This window comes from Medicago truncatula, chromosome 1 (assembly GCF_003473485.1).
Source record: "Medicago truncatula cultivar Jemalong A17 chromosome 1, MtrunA17r5.0-ANR, whole genome shotgun sequence".
Classification (NCBI taxonomy): domain Eukaryota; kingdom Viridiplantae; phylum Streptophyta; class Magnoliopsida; order Fabales; family Fabaceae; genus Medicago; species Medicago truncatula.
The window spans coordinates 50,128,533-50,147,665 of record NC_053042.1 but is presented as its reverse complement, the minus strand read 5'-3'; the positions used below and the strand labels follow the sequence as shown (position 1 = coordinate 50,147,665).

Below are 19,133 nucleotides of genomic sequence, written 5' to 3'. Positions count from 1 at the left end.
GTTTTCTGGTTAACTCATTAATCACTTTAATTCGATTACTAGGTTTTGAAGAACATGTTATTAACCAAAACAACTTGAATATGCGAACAAGTATCTTTCAACTTAATTAGATAAGTGACGCAAGTTTCTTTCTTGAGAGGCAACGTTAAAACTCTTGAAATTGTGTTTAGTTGTTCATGTAGTTATACGCAATTGGAGAATTACAAAACGTGATTCATTAAAAACCTTATTATTTGCTCAAAATTGTGTGATTGTTGTGTCGCAAAAATTGAGTTGGATTCCATACCACTACTGCAATGCAATAGTTTGATTAAGCGATAAGAAGATTGCACAAGTCATGTATGACACGAACAGTGTAGCTGGCACGAGACAAGATCGATTACCTAGGAGATCAACCATTTGACTAGTATCATTTTGCAACTTTGTTATGACTTGTGTGACGTTGAATTTTCTACTGGGGCAATGAAAAGTTAATTTCATGAAGAAAATCTCTAACATGTGTTAAGTTAAGGCTTATGCAGTCCAATTAAATTGAAGTGCCGAAAATACATTACTGAAATGTCAAACATTGTTAGTTCAGACGCCGTGATCGGAGTTTCGAACCCGATCACTGCATATGTGTGTCAGTATCAATGATTATTTATCATTTCGCATATCTAAAAAAAAAGGCGAAGTCGTTAATTTCAGTTTTCACTATTCATTTTAAGTAAATTACATTTTCATTTTGAGTAAATTACATTATCTTAAAAATGCTTGAATTGCTTTTTTTTTTTTTTTTGATAGATAGAAGATGCTTGAATTGCATGATTACCTTCTATGATATCATAAAATTTACACTCCTTCTTGTTATGCCACAACAATACGGTTGACTTGTTGCTGCCTTGTTTTAATAGAATTTGATTGCTTGTTATAATTTATTTGTTGTCCATTTTTTTTTTATTACAAAGAGGGCTTAACACCGTGTTTTTGTCAAAAAAAAAACACACACCATGTTGTCCATTATTTTTAGGCTCCGTTAATTTTTTAATTTAAAAGTATAATCAATGAAAAATATTTCTCTTAGGCTCCCTTAATGTCAAAAAGAAAAGATATAGCATGTCTAATGTTAGTCTCTTAAGATATAAAAGAAGGTTTTTGCCTTTTCGTGTATTGTTCAAGTTTAATTTGAAGTAAGTAGTGTATAGCATCACGAAACATCATACTGAAAACGTTAGGTTTGGTGCTTTAAAAAGAGGTAACGTCTATGGTGTACAAGTTTACTAGGTCTTTCACAATGCAAAAACTTTTTTTACACCATTAGATATGAATAAGTTATGCCAAATTTATGACACACGCTATAAACCAAATCATTTCCCTCTTCCTCCAATGGAGAAAGTTCATTTGAAAACAAAAAGAAAGAACAAAGATGGTCGAAGCTTTTTACCTGCGACTGTACAATGGTGACTAGCGTTGATACATATAACATAAAAATAAGTTATCCAATAGACAGGCCTCACGAAGGTGAGCAAGGAATTGATGTTCATCTTCTTGATCCAGAATCGTGCTCACTCAAAATGGCCTTTAAAGGCGGTGGTCTAAAAAATCAACTTGATCAAATCTTGAAATAAATTGAGGGGTTTGCTTGGAAGAAGGAGATGAGTTGATTGGTGGTGGTGGTTTTGTGACCAAAGGCGGTCCACAAACGACAAACTAAAGGATAGAAGGTGGCAGAGTTCCGGTGAATATGTGACAAATGATCTGTTGGGTGTAGGAGATAGAGCTTGACAAGGGGAGAAAAATGGCGAGGGTGGCACAACCATATTGGTGACTAGAATATGATGGGACGTGGCCAAAAAAAATAGGGCGGTACGACTAAAGATGGTTTATCTTGACAACCCCATGCTTTTCTAAATCCGAATTGAGAACGAGTTGTACAATTTGAACAAAGATATTCATCAACGCCATAAATATCAAAGCTATTCTTCCAATTCTATGATTCATTATAAACTTTCTTAATCTTAATTCTCCGATTATCAAGAGAATGAGATTCTGATAATCTTAAATTGGTTGAATGATCATATAAATTTCAATCACATCTAATTTAATTATGAAAATATTTTATAGTTTCCTTAATTTAAAAAAGAAAAATAAGACATTCTCTTTCCGCTACTTTAATTTTTTTTCATCCCCTCCTCCACGTATTAGTCATTTGTTTGTTTCATTGAAGAAAAAATCTGAATCATTCAACAACATTATTGCTCTTTTGTCTCCCCTTTCACATATCACGGTTCTAGGATGGTGACACTTGCTTTCATTCAATTTTTGTATCATCAACTCGTAAAGATCAAGTGACAAATTGAACAATGCTCACAACAAAACATTGATCAGGATGAGACATTTTCATCGTGTTAGTTACAATAGTATCTGTAATGATCTTAAATAGAGAATGCCATGTCATCAAATGAAGCTAGCAAACTGTCATTGCAGTAAAGACACGTGGGCAAGTATTGGATGAAAAGTGTACATCAAGGAGTGAACAAGGCATATATAAGGGAAAGAAGGCATTGAGGATTATTTCTCCTGCGTTGCTTAGTTCTCTGTAATAGAATATTGAATCCATTACAGTATCATGGCTTAGCTTTTTGATACAATACTTTGCTCTTAATAATGATAGTAGCATAAATTAAAGCACACCAACCAACAATGATAATCACATCTGGGGCAAAAATAAAGTCTACTCTTGGGCGAGACTACAGTGGAAACAATTCAATTTTTTTTTACGAACAGTTCAAAAATTAACGGTCTAGATATTTCAGGTTAGGTTTTAGTCCTATGTCAATTGTCTAATGAGGTAACAGTTAAACATCTAAACAGTGAAGGCATTGACTTCTCATTGAACATTATATGATCAACAATGCTATTTATTGTGATACCTTATCTCGAGAATGCATCACAAATTTTCCGTCATTTAATAAAATCTCTTTCTGACCGGAATCCACGATGTGATGGGTGTAAGCTATGCGGTCAACTTTTTTTTCTTTTTTCTTTTAGATAAACAAAATGATAAAATCATTAAAAACTCAGTAGAGGAATCGGGGTTCGAAACCCAATCATGATATTCGACTTAATAATTTTAACATTTTTGTGAGTTCATGTAGAAATGATATAGTGTGTGGCCACGATGTGATGGGTGAATTTATTTTTCCCTATGTGATGAATTTATTTTTACGAGTGTCTCTTTCTTGAACAAAAAATAAGGATAATAGGGATGATTACAATATTATTGTCATTACTCCTTTGTGTCTTATTATAGCACACAATTTGCCAATTTTTTTTAACTCAATTCTAAATATTATTAGGATTACTAGTTGTGCTAATTTTATAGTAAGCTTTTTTTTTTTTATAGCAATTTTATAGTAAGCTAATATGTTACAACTAAAATATCCATATTAATTAGAGAAATTAAAAATAGTAGTAGTATATAGTTGGCTAATATATATGTATATAAAGTTGTTTTTAAGAAGCTGAACAAACTATATCAAAAAACCAACACAAACTCCTCTAGCACTAACTGTATTAAAGGAAGTTAAAGTATTCAAAAATCATAAAAAGACGATCTACATGCTACCACAAAGTAGCTAAGAAAAATAAAATTAGTTACAATATGAAAACATAATAAATGATTTAACCTCCAAACTTAATACTTAAAATAAAAAACAACATAATAAGATTTAAACCACCAAAATGCTGATAAAGATGGCAGCTGTTCTAATTTATTATGAAAATGCCTCATATTGCGATCCTTCTAAATAGTAAAAAGAGCTGAAATTGAAATAATATTAAAAGTCAAACGAGACTTGTTGGAAATAAAAAACTCCCAAAACCTCCAAACTGAAGAAAATGCTCAAATAAGAAACCTTGAAGAGTCATTGAGATACCTAACCATCCCGATATAAAAGCCAAAGTTGACCATTAAAAGCACAAGAAAATAACAAATGTTCTTGATCCTCAACCAATCCGCAAGTGCTTGAATAAAAAGATTCATTATAATCCATGATATTTCTCCTAAACAGATTCGTCCTAGTCACTAATTTATTATAGAACAAATGCCAAATAAAAATATTGACCTCAAGCCGAATTTGCTTGAGCCATAAGATATGACTACATCGGGCATCGATTGCCACATCCGAACTAGTCAAGTGATTTATTAAGCACTTTTGACCGTGTACATGTGAAAAGAATGAAGCTTCCAAATTCACATGTTCGACACACCAACATGCAAAACCACAAGTGATTATATAGTTTAACTAACTTTATATGTATATAAAGTTAGTTAAACTATATATCATATTTTTTGTCAAATAATCAATTGACTAGAGATTCACAATATAAGATGAATAAGTGAGAAAGTTGTGGTTCGAATTTCAATCCTTACATAATACAATGTTCTTATCAATTGAGCCAAAAAAACATATAAACTACTTATTTAAATAGGAATACTATTAAATAATTACTCCATTAGATCCTTTTAGAAGAAACAATTATTTTTTAATTTTTTGTAAAAAAAAATTAAATTTTAGATTTATTGAATAATTGATTTATCTGGTACTATATACTATAGACCAAATACGTGAGTTATTCAATAAATTAAAAAATTAATTGTTTTTATAAAAAGGACCAAAGTGAGTAATAAATTAGGGTATATTAATATTTCAATAATGATAAAAATTTCAAATAAAACAAATAATGAGAACAAGTGTTTATTTTTATGTCGGTGGGATTGAAATTGCCCAAGCACATTATATAAATTGTATGTGGCTAATTGTCACTAAGTGGGGAATGATATGCAATTGAGAACAACACCTTCGCACGAATTGACTCAAAGACTTTTATTTTTCTGTCATCAACAAGCTTACGACTTAAACTTAAGTTTTTGAGAGGGACTTGAACTTAAATTATGTGCTATGTTATCCCAACAAAAAAAAAGTTATGTTCTATACTAGTATATTCGATACTCAGACGCATCAGGAAAGAAAAAATAAATAAAAAATTCTAGATTGACAATTAATGGATTATGTTAGTCAAGCGTTAGGCTAAGTGCACACTGCATTTGCATCATTAAAATTGTCTGTATGAGTTATATTTTCCCATAACTATAACAACCTCATGTACAATTCTTTAGTTAATTGTCCAATTGCGATGTGATAGATCTATCACATTTTCATATCAAAAAAGTCCGAAAGCTAGGCCATACCAATTAATTTCCACAAAATGAAAATTTATTGAGGGAATTTGAATTGTCTTGTTTGGATTGTTGATTAAAAATACAAGTTAATTCAGATCACAAAAGATAACAAAATTCTCTATTAAAAAAATTTAACACTTGTTAATTTTCAATCTTGAGTTCAACCAAAAACCTCCAATTAAATTAGAAAATATTTTTTAGCATTCCATACAAATGTTTTTGTATACTTCTAACTAACATTTGACACAAGATTATGTAGAAAATTAGAAATAAAGAATGTGCTATTATTTTATTTTTTCATATACACTACACCCTAACAAAAGAACAAAAATGTATGCTTGTTTGGCATACCATTTGGATTTAAGTTGAAAATCATGTTAGAATTTTTGTTAGCGTTAGGCTAAATGCACATAAAGTTTAGTTAATTATACATTTGCAAAGTGATGGATCTGTCACAATTTTCATACATCAAAATCAAATATAAGTCCGAAAGCTAGGCCATGCCCATACCAATTAAACAAAATGAAAAAGCATTTAATTCTTATATATGACGTTTTCATTATTGTGTTAATCACATCTCTACTTGTCATATACACACATTCTAATAAAAAAATTAGAAATAGAAATTTTAGATTTATAAGAAGAAATTCGAGTTATGTCTTGTTTGGCTTCTACCACTCGGTGACGTCGAAAACCTTATTATTATTAACTGATAATAACCGCTGATCCAAACAAGTCCTTACAATTAATTCATTTTTCTCTGCAAAACCTTCGTTTCGAAGAAGCCTCCTTCTCGCTCTTCTTCTTTTTCTTCTCTTCTTCGTTACACTCTCTCTGTTCTCTCCATTCCCTTCACGAACCATCGAGATTTTCAAAACCAATCTCCATAATCGCGTTTAGATCAAATCATTTTCATCTTCTGCGAATTTTCACACAATGCAGCTTTGAAATTTGAATCTCCCACCAAATCAGACGCAACGAGATTTGAACAACACTATCGTTGAAAATAACCGTTTTTTTTCCTTTCTGAATGGGTTCGGTGTCTTCAACGCCGCGTAAGCGTGGTGAATTCTCGCCGGAGACGGCGGAGTATCTGATCGGGACTTTTGTCGGTGATGAGTCGTTCCCTTTCTCATCGGAGTTTTGGCAGAAATTGCTTGAGCTTCCTCTCAATGTTCAATGGCCTGCTGAACGTGTTCAACAAGCTTGCGAGCTTTTGGGTTAGTCTTCTTCATGACGAAGCTTCAATTGTTCCATTTTTTGATAATAGCATTAGTTTATAGCTTAGTTTTATTGAATTCTACGACTAGAATGTTGTGATATGATTTTGTTTTATCTCAAAACGATATTAATAGCAAGGAACTATGAACCACTAACACCGATACCAAATACGACACTGACACATTAAAAATTGAAAAGATGAATCAATTGAACTTAATCACATGTGTTGATGTATCGGTGTCGAACACTGGTATGTGTTGGACAGCGGACACACATTCCATCACAAGTGTCGGTGCTAAAGAGGCAAGGAGCTATTCATGTTGTTTCAAAATATTTGGATTATGATAGAATTGATTAATTGAAGTTGTATGGTAGATTGTTGAAGTGATTTTGGATGATTTTTAGTTTTAATCTCTCTGATTTGTATGGGATATCATGCGCTCATTATGATGATTTTAAGGTGAGTAAATTTGCTTCTCGTGTCGAATTCTTATGTGAATTTTGGATTTGGGATTTTTTTGAATTGTTTTGCAGCGAAAAACAATTGTCAAACCAGGCATCTTGCAAAGCTTTTGTTCCATCTAGCATGCTACTTGCAGGAGTCCATGTCTACTTCTGGTGTGCCGCCCTTGGTTTATGAAAAGGCTGCTAATGCAGTGTACATCGGTTCTGTGTTTTTGAAGCACTTGATTGAAAGTGGTATGCAGTTGTATCTATCTTTCGATGGTGATGAAGCTGTACTGAAGGATGTTTTGGGAGGTATGTATATAAGCGCGTGTCAGATTTTACTTTCGGGATCTTTAGATTAGAAGTTAGAACCATGAACTTGGGAGATTTCCCATGCAAAACCAAACACGCTATAATTATTGTTGTTTTCTCTTTAGAATTAAGATCTGCAAAACCATACATACATATCATTGTCATTGAACTGTTGTTTTCTCTTTAGACTTAAGATCTGCAAAACCATACATACATATCATTGTCATTGAACTTTGTTGCTGATAAGTATCCAAGGACTTGGGGAACCCTTCCTTAAAACCTAGCTATAAAGGGGGAAGAACCAAATCACTTAAATAAATACTCTACCGAGCATCGCATACTACTCGATGTGGGACTTGAGTGCCCCCTAATACCCAATTCCCTATCAGTTGCATTTATGATTCTGGGCGGTGTATTAGCATAATATTCATGTAAAGTGCTTGAGCCGAATTTTGGCATCTACTTGGGTAACATGCTGAACCTTATTGCATTTGATGTGATGTGATATATGCATAATTTCTTTCTCATGTTTGAATTGGAAATTCTTTATGTTTCATGTAATTCGTTTTTTTTTTTTTTTTTCTTTCCTTCTTTTCTCCTTTGAAGTATCTTTTGGTTTATATGTGTGTATTTCCAGTGTTTTTCAGATTTCTTAATATTTTTTTTTTTTTTTTTTTTTTAAATTTCATACAGATAAAACCATTGAAAATCTTGTTATGAGGAATGTACTGAACTTTATAGCATCAGTAGAAGTGAGGTATATTACAACTCATAGGCAACTTGACCGGTTAATTATCAGAGTTATTGCGTGAACTTTCTCTCCTGACAATTTTTCCCTTTTCTATTATTATTGTAGTCCAAACACATTTCTTCTACATCTAGAACTGCTTAATTTCTTGATTATTACAATGTCAACTCAGCTTCTATGTGGTTCATCTCCTGGACCAAATGATGTGAATCCATTTCTTGATGCAGCAATGGCTCAGGTTAGAAGCTGAGACTTTAACATCAACCGTTGGTCATTGAGTTATTCTGTATTTGCAGATAGTAAATAACAGGTTAGTGCATTATTGTTTTTGCAGGACAGTGATCTGGTTGGTTTAGTTGTTCGCAAATTGCTTCTAAATTTCATTACCCGTCCTAGGGTTCCATTCAATCGGGCAACTTATCCCATCTTTTATGACGGAAGTCAGAGTAGTGTGCTACAGAGAGTTGGTTCTGCAGCTGGTACGAACTGGTGACTGGATATGTTTTTCTATTTAATATCATGAATTTTTTTAAGTCAAGTATGCCTTTTTATTATTATTATTATTATTATTGTTGTTGTTGTTGTTGTTGTTGTTTTAATTGCTTCGAAATTTTTGTTTGGAAAGTTAGAACTTATTTGACAGGTTTATTTTTTGATTTATTGCCTTGCAGCAAATATTGTTTTATTGCCATTCAGTTATTTGGTCAGTTCTAGCGGTGAAGGGTCAAGAAACCCAATAGCGGATAGCAGTCTTCACGTGCTTCTTATTCTCATTCATTATCATAAATGTGCTGTGAGTGAGGACTACTCTGCCATTGAGAATAACAAATCTTCAGCTTCAGATTCATTAATCAAAGAAAATCCCCAATTTTCCGACAACTCATACTGCAAGGCCTTAGAGCAAGCAATTGATTGTGAATGTAATACATTTTACATATCTATCTATACCGTTTTAATTGATTGAGAATGCTAGCAAATTTTGATCAGTCTTAAAATGCAGTGGATCGTGTAGACATCGAGGGCAATGCACATAGTGGCCGACACATAAAGTTGCCTTTTGCTTCTTTGTTTGATACACTTGGCATGTGAGTATCTTTCTGCTTGTATATGTGTTTGACAATTAATATACTACATCCGTACAATGCTCACATATGCTTTTATTAATAGAGTCAAAGTCCGCAAAATAGAATTAACATGTTTGTAATTGTATGTTATACTCATGATGATTTTTAACATTTGTTGTTTTTAAAGCACCTGGCAACTTTTATTCCTCTACAGGTGCTTAGCTGATGAGGCAGCAGTCCTACTGCTTTACTCGTTGTTGCAAGGAAATTCTGCCTTTTTGGAGTATGTCTTGGTGCGGACTGATATAGATACATTGGTACGGGACAGCAAACTTGAATTTCTCTTATGAAAGATAATGGAATGAATTTATTATAGTTTTTTTTTGGAAAAAGAATTTATTATAGTTTATTGGTGAAATATCATCCATCTCCCTTGAGATATCTTGAAATGACATATATACCCCTTTTATTTCTTAAACAAACACTTGCCACCATTATTCACTTATTTGTCGTAGAAATCAACACTCATTTTCCCTTAGATCTGTCAAACGATACACACTTGCTTTAAGTCATTGTAAATGATATGGATTTGACCGATAACATCTAGAATGACTAAAGATTGAGTTTTACTCCGTTTCTTGTTTATCTTATGACATTTTTTGAACAAGATTTATCTTATGACATTAACAGTTAATGCCGATTTTGGAAGCTCTATACAATGCTCAAAGTAGGACACCTAATCAAATATACATGTTGCTGATTATATGTCTTATACTTAGTCAAGATTCTTCTTTCAATGCAAGCATTCATAAGCTGGTAAGAGTTGTCTTTCACCATTAGAATATGCCTGAAACTGCACCGATTGTGTTAAAGGTTAATTTGGTATATAAATGGACAGATATTGACGGGTGTTCCATGGTACAAAGAACGTCTTCTCCATCAGACTAATCTTGGTTCTCTTATGGTCATAATTCTTATCAGAACTGTACAGTATAATTTGTCTAAACTACGGGTATGATTCTTAAAACTTTGTTACATTATTAATTTACTCTCTTGTATCTAATTTCTACATTTCCCTTTTCTACTTGATTATATATATAATGCAAAATCTAATCCAATGGCCAATTAATATGCTTATTAGTTATTACTGAGAGGTGTGCTACTATTATCAGTATTTATTGGTGGAATATATGAACTGATTGATGCTATTGACTTTTATGTTTTATGGGAAATACTTTGTCCTGTTTGAGTTCACTTGATGGTTTTTACCCAAAAGGCCCAATATTGAAATCTCTTCTGATACTTTGTTCTGTTTGCGTAACATGGTTTACTGTAATAACCTTGGTCCAATAAAATGGGATCCTGTCTTGAAATTCTAGTGCTATTTTAGAAGTGTAAGGATTTATGTTTTTCTGTGAACATATTTTCAACATCTTAAATTCAAGTTTCAAGGACTCTATCTTGATAATGTAATTTTCAGTCAACTATGTAAGCTTTAAGTTTGCATTAGTTTGCCTACTTGGTCTAATGCTATATTTTGTTGGTCTGATCTAATAGGATTAGGGTATTGTGTACTAGAAGTAGCTTTGATGAAGAAAATTGGTATCTCTTTTAAGGAAAGACTGACAGAAAATTTACATTTGGGAAAGTCTGGGAGCTGGGTGAAAGGAAGGCATTGAGACTTCAGATCTGTTATCCTATATCTACTGAAAACAGTGATTAGATATATCATATCATTCATATGCCAATGGATACTCGTAGAATTGCCATGTTTCAATGTTAGAAATGTTTCTGATCCTTGTTTACGCAAGTAGTTTATGTGGATTGAACTATTAAAATGTTTTTGTATAGATTTCTTCCGCTAACCATTCTTTTATGTAAAAAAATGATAGGATGTCTATCTCCACACAACATGTCTGGCAACTTTGGCTAACATGGCACCTCATGTTCATCGTTTGAGTGCATATGCATCTCAGAGACTAGTCAGCCTTTTCGATATGCTCTCACGCAAGTATGTTTCCGTTCTTTCTTTACCTTTGTAATGTACCATTCAAATTTATACCTTTTAGAGCTTGTTATCTCTGGTTTAAAAATTTGTCACTATTCTTGCTTCTCATCAGGTATAACAAATTAGCTGATCGCAGAGATAATAAGCTTCATATTGCAAAAGACAACTCAATTGAAGGAAACAGCTTTGTAGAGGATGTGGTATATAATATATATACCATCTTGGTGCTTTTGTGACACTATTGATCACAATCTTTAGACCACTTCTTTTTCTAAATTGAGTATTCTTTTGGTGCAGTCAACTGAAATGCAGATTTACACCGACTTCTTGAGGCTTGTACTAGAAATAATAAATGCAATCCTGACTTATGCACTGCCTCGGAATCCTGAGGTTTGATTTGATTTTCTACTTGATTAATTGAAGATTTATTTCACCTGTTTTTGTCTAGTCCAAAACAGTCAAAATTTACGTTATGGTATTGCTTTATGTGATTGGAGCAGGTAGTGTATGCAGTAATGCACAGGCAGGAAGTCTTTCAGCCATACAAGAGTCACCCACGCTTCCATGAACTACTTGAAAACATTTATACCGTATGTTTAATATATTATATTTAAGTTGAAGTTACAATATCTGCTCACCCTATTAAACCTTGCAAATTCTTATAGAGCATGTTTTGCGCTATCTTTTTTACATCATTTTTTTTGTGTCATTGAAAAATGTATCTATTGAATATTTGCAGGTATTAGATTTTTTCAATACTCGTATGGATGCTCAAAGAGTTGATGGTGACTGGTCAGTCAGCGAAGTGCTCCAAGTGATAATTGTCAATTGTCGTTCTTGGAGGGGTGATGGAATGAAGGTAATATGGAAAAAAATATTGTGCTTTGTGGTGCGCTTCCAGTATGGAGTATATCATTAAGAATTTAAGAGGATTATTTTTCCTGCTTCTAATGTGGCTGTATTTTTTTTTGGCAGATGTTTACTCAACTGCGCTTCATGTATGAACAAGAGAGACACCCCGAGGAGTTTTTTATCCCATATGTCTGGCAGCTTGTATTATCCCACTGGTATGCTTCTTTGAGCTTCTTATTCACATAGTCTTGAGGCTGCTAGTCAATATTTTACACTTAACAGCTCAATCAAGAGTATTGAGGCTTGAGATACACTAGGTTTAGGGGAATTAATTATACTATTATTTATTTCAACTTTTATATGTTCTCTTCTACCAATGTTTTTTTTTTTTTCTTTCCCTTTTCCGCTATATTTTTTTCACTCTGCATGTTACTAATGCAAATTTTGTGTCACCTTCAGTGGATTCACGTTCAATGCAGAAGCCATAACTTTGTTTCCAGTTGATCTACACTCAGAAGTACGCATCTGATTCTCTCCTTTTCTGTTTGTGTATGTCTATGTACAGACAAGCAATGCAACTTTTAATCAAATTGTGTAACTGCGTTTTTTTTCTTTCTTTCTTGGGTGATAATTTTTTATTTTATTATATTATTGTTTTTATGATGGATAAATGCTGGCCATAACTATCATTTTCACGTCTCATTTGTGTACTGTAATGCATAATTAAAAGATACCCGTTTGGATTGAGCTTATTTTGAGCTTACGGAAAATAGGTTATGCAAATAAATAAGATTTTATATTAATTCATAAGTTCTTATTAACGAAAACTTTATCTTCATAAGTTGTTTTTTCATATACTACCTTAAAAACCTCATGAATAATAAATAAAAGCTTATTTATTTACACAAGCTGTTTTGCATAAGCTCAAAATAAGCTCAATCCAAACGGACGCTAAGTCTATAGTATGTTTGACAAAATCAAACCACACAATTATATGCATTGCGTGATGTGATCTCAATTTCGTATACCGATTTCTTCCCTTGTTTTGGTCATTGATTTGTTATGAACGAATTGCAGAAACTTGAAAATGGGGTGGAGGGGAGCACATTTCAAAATGGCGATTTTGACAAGCCCGAGTATCAGCTTGATCCATAACTGCTTGTATTAGTACAATGTGGCTGCCAAATTTATTAGTTATTTGTACATATGGACTAGTTGATAAGATTTCTGAAAAAAAGAAAAAGATGCTAAGATGTGTATTGTTCTCTCATTCTTTTTTGTTCATATAATGTGAGTGTAAAGGTTCATTTCGTTGATGAAGATGAGATATCCATGTATTGAATAAGCGTTGATGCTAGTGTTCATGCAAATATCAATCATACAGCTTTTGTAGATGTGCTCGGTTGCACCTCAGTCCTCACTAATGCTGTTGATCGAAGAATTTCACGTTCTCTATTATGTGACTACTTTTGTGTCAACATTTTTGTTACAATTTATACGAAAGAAATTTAAATTTTATACACCGTAGTGTTATATATAAGTTACATATTTATCATCATTCAATTCATCAAAAGTGTTGGAAGAGAAAGGGATATGTAATATTTTCGGTCGTAGTTTTATCTCACTCTGATGGCAGAAGTTCCTTTTTTTGTTGCTAATAGTAATAATGGCAGAAGTTCCTTTAGTTAGTTCTCTAGCTACAATATTGTAATAAACAATGGCTTCATAATTGTCAATTATATGCAAGTAAACTTTCATAGTTAATATACTATTTCATATACATCTCAAAATGCATTTGATCTGATTTATTATTCTCGAAAACAACCTTATATTATTGTAAGTAGTCAAAATCTGTAGCAGGAAGCCTCACAAAGAACTACCAAGATGAATACATTAAGAAACATATTTCTGGAAATGGATGAGCTAGTTCAATATGCACTCCACTTCCTATACACTTGATCTTTGATATTCTTGGGGGCCAGTAAAGCATGTCAATTCTGATTTCGCCAAGGCAATTTAAGTTATAAGGGTTCTCATGTTTACTACATATGAACAGAGTTTCTCGCAAGATTAGTGATTACAATTGAGGTTATCAACAATCTTGAAGCTGCGTTTGTCTATGTTACAATTACAATTTTTACGGATTATAAAAGCATCATTTGATTTATATGATTAACGTCGCCTAGAAAACAGGTTTTGGTTTCTGTGTCAAAATTACAGAATATATTAAGAAATGTGCTTATCAATGCTAAAATATTATTTAAGAAATTACATAAGAATATACATAAGGTTCTATCTTTGGCTTCTAACCACAAACCCTATAGACTTTAATCATGTCCCTATAAAACTCTACTTACACAAGGGCAGTACCCTTAACATATTCTGTAACAGCCAGAGCAATCAAACCCAACATAGCAATTCTTCCATTCCAAAGCTCTGCATTTGAGGACATGATACCTTTTGACTTAGACTCAACACTAACACCTTCAAATAATGGAACCAAAGAAGCAACTGTCAACAACACACTTGTATACAAGAACCATGGGATTCCACCACCAGATATTTGATCGAACAAACCCTGCCCTTTTGCTAATTCCACCCCCATTGCAGATACAAAACCAATCATAGCCAACCTTCCATTGATTCTTTCAGGTGCTGCCCCACCAAAAGCCATCAAATCCGAAAACTTTGTGCTTATCTGCCATTATATAATCATCATTAATCATTTAGAAGGTCTCATTAATTTTGACCAAAATCAGTACTTTACATTCCTACTCTTCTTGGACACAATTTTGTTGTAAAAAATAAAGTTGTAATTTTTTTATTACTATGCTGTATGCTCACCTTTGGTGAACGAGTAGTAGAGGCAGGCTGTGGAGTCACCTTTGGTTGCTCTTTCTGCCCTTCCTGAATAATGTAAAGAGACATTATTATCAATTAAAATGACACAAATGACTATTCTACAACTGGGGGACGTTATGGATTCTCTGGAATTTACAAAAACAACAATAATTCATGTGAATATTTCTTAAATATAAATCATAAACACATTTGATATGGTGGTTTTTCCATGTATATAAATTAAATATGCATGAACAAACACTATATACATGACCTTAATATTTGTTTGATATATAAACCTTAATTACCTCAGCCATAGATCGAACTTTCAAGCTAGCATTCCTTTTAAAGCTAGGCATATACACAGAAGGGATGTTGTTAAATTGGTTAACTCTAGGCCTGCTAGAAATGCTGCTTGTAATGGAGCTAGACATGATAGATTGATAAGATGAAACAGCCATTGATAACAAGTTCTTAATGTTACAATGCAAAAGTCAAGATCTAAAGAGACCAAGTATATTTGAAGATAGGATATTAATGAACTCTTTTACTACACCTTAGATGGTTAAGGTTGGTATGTATAGCATTGAAGAAGGTTGTTTATAGAGAATTAAAATGGAAAGCATTGAGTGATACTTGGGTTCCAAACTTCCACGTAGTGTGTAACAAGGTTGTAAAGGTTACGAAAGGCAAGTGATATGGTGGATATTTAAGTTCCACGTACGTAATGTGTATAATATGGGTCCTAATTCTTAAAGGTGATTTGTTCACGTGGGTTCATTCATCCATAGATGGTAAAAGCAAGAGACGTGGCTATAGAACGGAACCATAAAAGTGCTACACTGAGAATTTGAGGTTGTCCTAGCTTGTTCACTTGGAATCAGGACGGAACCATAAAAATTTGTGGAAGGGGGCAAAAATAACCCGTGTATTGTAGAGTCATTTTCTTTATTGAAACCGTATAAATTAATCCATTTTTATTGTGTTTTAATTTTCTTATTGTATTTAATAACTCATTATAAAAAAATACATTTTACTAATTCAATTGTTAAATAAAAAACTCTATCGAATGGATCTTATTCAACAAAGCAATGTCACAATTTACCTCACTCTTCGAGAGGAAAACAAATGTGCAAATTTTATGGCTAAATTTGGTGCTTCATCAGACGTAAAACTCCGCCAAGAGATCTTATAAGCCTCCTCCTTAAGATTGACACGGCCAACACTTTCTTTTTTAAAAAATAGTTTTTTGTTCTTTTTATTTTTCTTTTTCCGTTTTGTTTGTTTTGATTAACCTTGTAACAAAAAAATAATTTTTTTACTTATGGTTAAGGTTCCTTATTTTTATCCTATAAAAAAAATGCTACTCCTATTTTTTAAAGAGCCAAATTTAATGTACACACTTTTTAAGGTAGAAAGCAACAATAACATTATGAAAAGATGATGAAACGTACACAACCAAAAAAAAAAACAAAAAAGATCACCAGAAAGAGTTGATCATGTGAAGCTTCATATTAATAATATATATAGTTGGGGTATTTTCAGTTAAGATCGCATGTCTTACTTTTAAGAGTTGATCATGTTAGAATTAATTGCACAAGTTAACATTTTCTAAATAAAATATATGAACATGAATATAATTTTAGAATCTACGACGATGATCTATCATTGACGTCTATATAAATACTTGGATCCATGGTGAAAATGTCTCTGAGCAGTATATACTTGAAATGAAACACAAAGATATGAGTGGCGAGCACTCGTTGACTTGCAGTTCTTCTTCTTCAATTAATACTCCTAATGAAGGACTTAATTTAACTTAAATACTAATATACAGAGAAGTGTCTTATGAAGAACTATCACCGTATACTAGAGCAATGGTTGTGGGACATCGAGATGGATCACTGTGAACAAATAGCCAAATTAAGAAAACATGTAATGACCACTATATTCAAGTGACAACATAACTCTTAATCCTAGAAAACTTTCCTAGAAATGCACTTTTACAATGCCACACATTCAAGTGATAATAATGATTCTTTTGTTTTTTTTGTTTTTTCATACTATATTGCAACCATAAGGCTTATCAAGAATTTTCCCATATACTTGACACCAGCGGCGAAGCCACTAACCATCTTTATGGGAAATAAGATAAAATATACATCGAGTGTTGTTTTGATAATTTTTACTGTTAGTAATTTTTTTTAGTTGTTTAAGATATTAAAAGTGTCAAAATAAAATACATCTACAAAACATGTGAATATATTACTGACATTTTTATTTATTCTAAATTTCGACAAATAAACTCATTTATGATAGTTAAATATAAGCTTAATAGGTCATTTGGTTCTTTAATTAATTTCAAATTTTTATTTTGGTCCCATAACTAATAAAACTCATGTTTCGGTCCATCAAGTTTGCCTCTGTTTGTCAAATAAATCCCACGCTGATAAGTTTAACCTCAGATATCTACAGCAGATCCACTTTAAGAGTGGTTCACCATAGACTTCATTAATTTATAAAATTTTAACCGTTTGATCTTTAAAAAAAAAAGGCTACCATTGGATTATGAAGGACTACTTTATCTTACAAATGATCCAATAACAACTACCATTGGATTAAAAAAAGGCTACCATTGAATTATATTTCCCTTTCTTCATCTTCTTCCTTCCTCTTTTTCATACATTCAACATCATCTTCATCACTCACTCATAAACAATCTAGATTTTTTTTTTCCTTCCACAATAACATCATTTACCAAAATAAAATAATTTTTTTTTAACAACCAGATCATGAACATTAAGCCAACATACTCGATTCTTCCTAGTATTAAGCCAACATTAACCCATCTCATACACCGTAAACCCAGAAGAAGAAAATATCCAGGAATCAACAAGATCAGAATCAACCAATTTCAATATGTTCACCTTTTCCAAAGATCACATTGAGGTTTGGATGCGACGGAACGCCAAAGGCGATCCATCTCAAATCAGAGGGATTGGATCTGGTTGATATCCCTCTTCACGGCGAAGGAAAGCTCCGAATCAATGCTGACGACGGCGGCGGAGGTAGAGGTGGAATGTTCAGGACGTTTGAGGCCGTCGCGGCAGCGGAGTAATAGCTTCTTTGCGCTTTGGTGTTCTTTTGAGAGTGTTCCTCCGCCTGCTGCTTTCATGGTAACGACGTCGACGGTGGTGGTGGATTTCGAGTGTTTCTCCGACGAAGATAAAGGTTTGGTAACGACGCGTTTTGGTGTCACGACTACTCTATCTTCTGTCAAACCCTTTCCCTCCATCTCTCTCGGGACTACTCTATCTTCATTTCTCTTTCCTGCAGTTTGTAATCATTTCAACTTACAGTGTTGAATTTTATAAAATTGATCTCAAAAAATGCAAAGAGAAAGGGAGTTGTGTTGACTGATGATGTTGCTGATCTTACTCTTGTTCTTTCTCTTGCTTTGGCTGTGTTCTGGAAGATTCCTAAGAGTGATGGGTATGTCAAGAGTGGCCTTTAGAAATGGTTCTCATCTTGGTTTTTTTTTCTTTCTTTTGGGTTACAATCTTGGTCTTCTTAATCTACACTTGTTGCTGTTTTAATTTTGGATGTTTTTTTTTTTTTTTTTTTTTAAATTTATTTTTCTGGGTTTGTTTGAAGTTCATTGATGAATGTTTGAAAATGTGAGTTGATTAGTTGAAGATGATGAAGATTAGTAAGGTAGAAGATGAAGAAAGAAAGAAAGAATTAGTTGTTGTTGGTGCACCGTAAGTTACAATAGACACGTATAATTCAATGGTCATCTTTTTAGAAAATATATCAAACGGTTTAAATTAAAAATTTAATAACATCTACGGTGGATCACTTTTAATGTTGGTCCACCATAGACATTTATGGTTAAACTTAACAGCGAGGGATTTATTTGACAAACGGAGGCAAACCTGAGGGACCGAAACATGAGTTTTATTAGTTATGGGACCAAAATGAAAACTTGAAATTAATTAAAGGATCAATTGACCTATTAAGCCTTAAATATATATTATTATAGTAGTTATTTACTAAATATACTAACCTATTCAAATATATATAAAAATATTACTAAATATACTAACCTATTCAAATATATATATATATATATATTTTTATTGGGGTAGAAGCTACCCCATTCACACAACATTGTTACGATAGAACTACAATCACATATCAATGACTAACATACCACTATTGGATAACACGGTATTAGTAAATCAGATATTTTACACGCGCAATTGTCATAGTCTTGTATAACTCAAATGGTGGTAAACTATCACCAAAGTTTTAACATTGCAACATGTTTAAACTCAATTAAGATTATGAGGGCTTGTGTTAAACTAAAAAAGATTTGTTTCATCATCATTTTATAAAACCGTGCTAGAGTATGCC

The 19,133-nt window shown here is 32.6% G+C and overlaps 2 protein-coding genes across 2 annotated transcripts; one reads left to right on the top strand and one right to left on the bottom strand.

The window, feature by feature from the left end:
- The first annotated feature begins 5,846 nt into the window (after positions 1–5,846).
- On the top strand, positions 5,847–13,396 carry LOC25485139 (dymeclin). Its single transcript, XM_013614298.3, has 18 exons — positions 5,847–6,444; positions 6,980–7,204; positions 7,898–7,961; positions 8,061–8,190; positions 8,287–8,431; positions 8,624–8,872; positions 8,953–9,037; positions 9,231–9,333; positions 9,707–9,832; positions 9,915–10,028; positions 10,909–11,027; positions 11,137–11,224; positions 11,322–11,414; positions 11,525–11,614; positions 11,764–11,883; positions 12,000–12,091; positions 12,336–12,393; positions 12,954–13,396. The coding sequence occupies exons 1-18, from the start codon at positions 6,255–6,257 to the stop codon at positions 13,029–13,031; spliced, it is 2,169 nt and encodes a 722-aa protein (XP_013469752.1). The 5' UTR covers positions 5,847–6,254; the 3' UTR covers positions 13,032–13,396.
- Positions 13,397–14,100: 704 nt separating this feature from the next.
- On the bottom strand, positions 14,101–15,299 carry LOC25485138 (early light-induced protein, chloroplastic). The gene is made up of 3 exons (XM_013614297.3): positions 15,026–15,299; positions 14,721–14,783; positions 14,101–14,574 (listed from the first exon to the last, which is right to left on the bottom strand). Exons 1-3 carry the CDS (start codon positions 15,176–15,178, stop codon positions 14,230–14,232), a joined length of 561 nt encoding a protein of 186 aa, XP_013469751.1. The 5' UTR covers positions 15,179–15,299; the 3' UTR covers positions 14,101–14,229.
- Between the last annotated feature and the right edge of the window lie 3,834 nt (positions 15,300–19,133).

Coding starts and splice junctions, on each gene's coding strand:
- LOC25485138 (XM_013614297.3), bottom strand. CDS start 15,178: ATGGCTGTTTCATCTTATCAATCTATCATGTCTAGCTCCATTACAAGC. Junction 14,784..15,025: donor AAGTTCGATCTATGGCTGAG/GTAATTAAGGTT, acceptor TACATTATTCAG/GAAGGGCAGAAAGAGCAACC. Junction 14,575..14,720: donor CTACTACTCGTTCACCAAAG/GTGAGCATACAG, acceptor ATATAATGGCAG/ATAAGCACAAAGTTTTCGGA.
- LOC25485139 (XM_013614298.3), top strand. CDS start 6,255: ATGGGTTCGGTGTCTTCAACGCCGCGTAAGCGTGGTGAATTCTCGCCG. Junction 11,028..11,136: donor TTCGATATGCTCTCACGCAA/GTATGTTTCCGT, acceptor GCTTCTCATCAG/GTATAACAAATTAGCTGATC. Junction 11,884..11,999: donor GGAGGGGTGATGGAATGAAG/GTAATATGGAAA, acceptor TTTTTTTGGCAG/ATGTTTACTCAACTGCGCTT.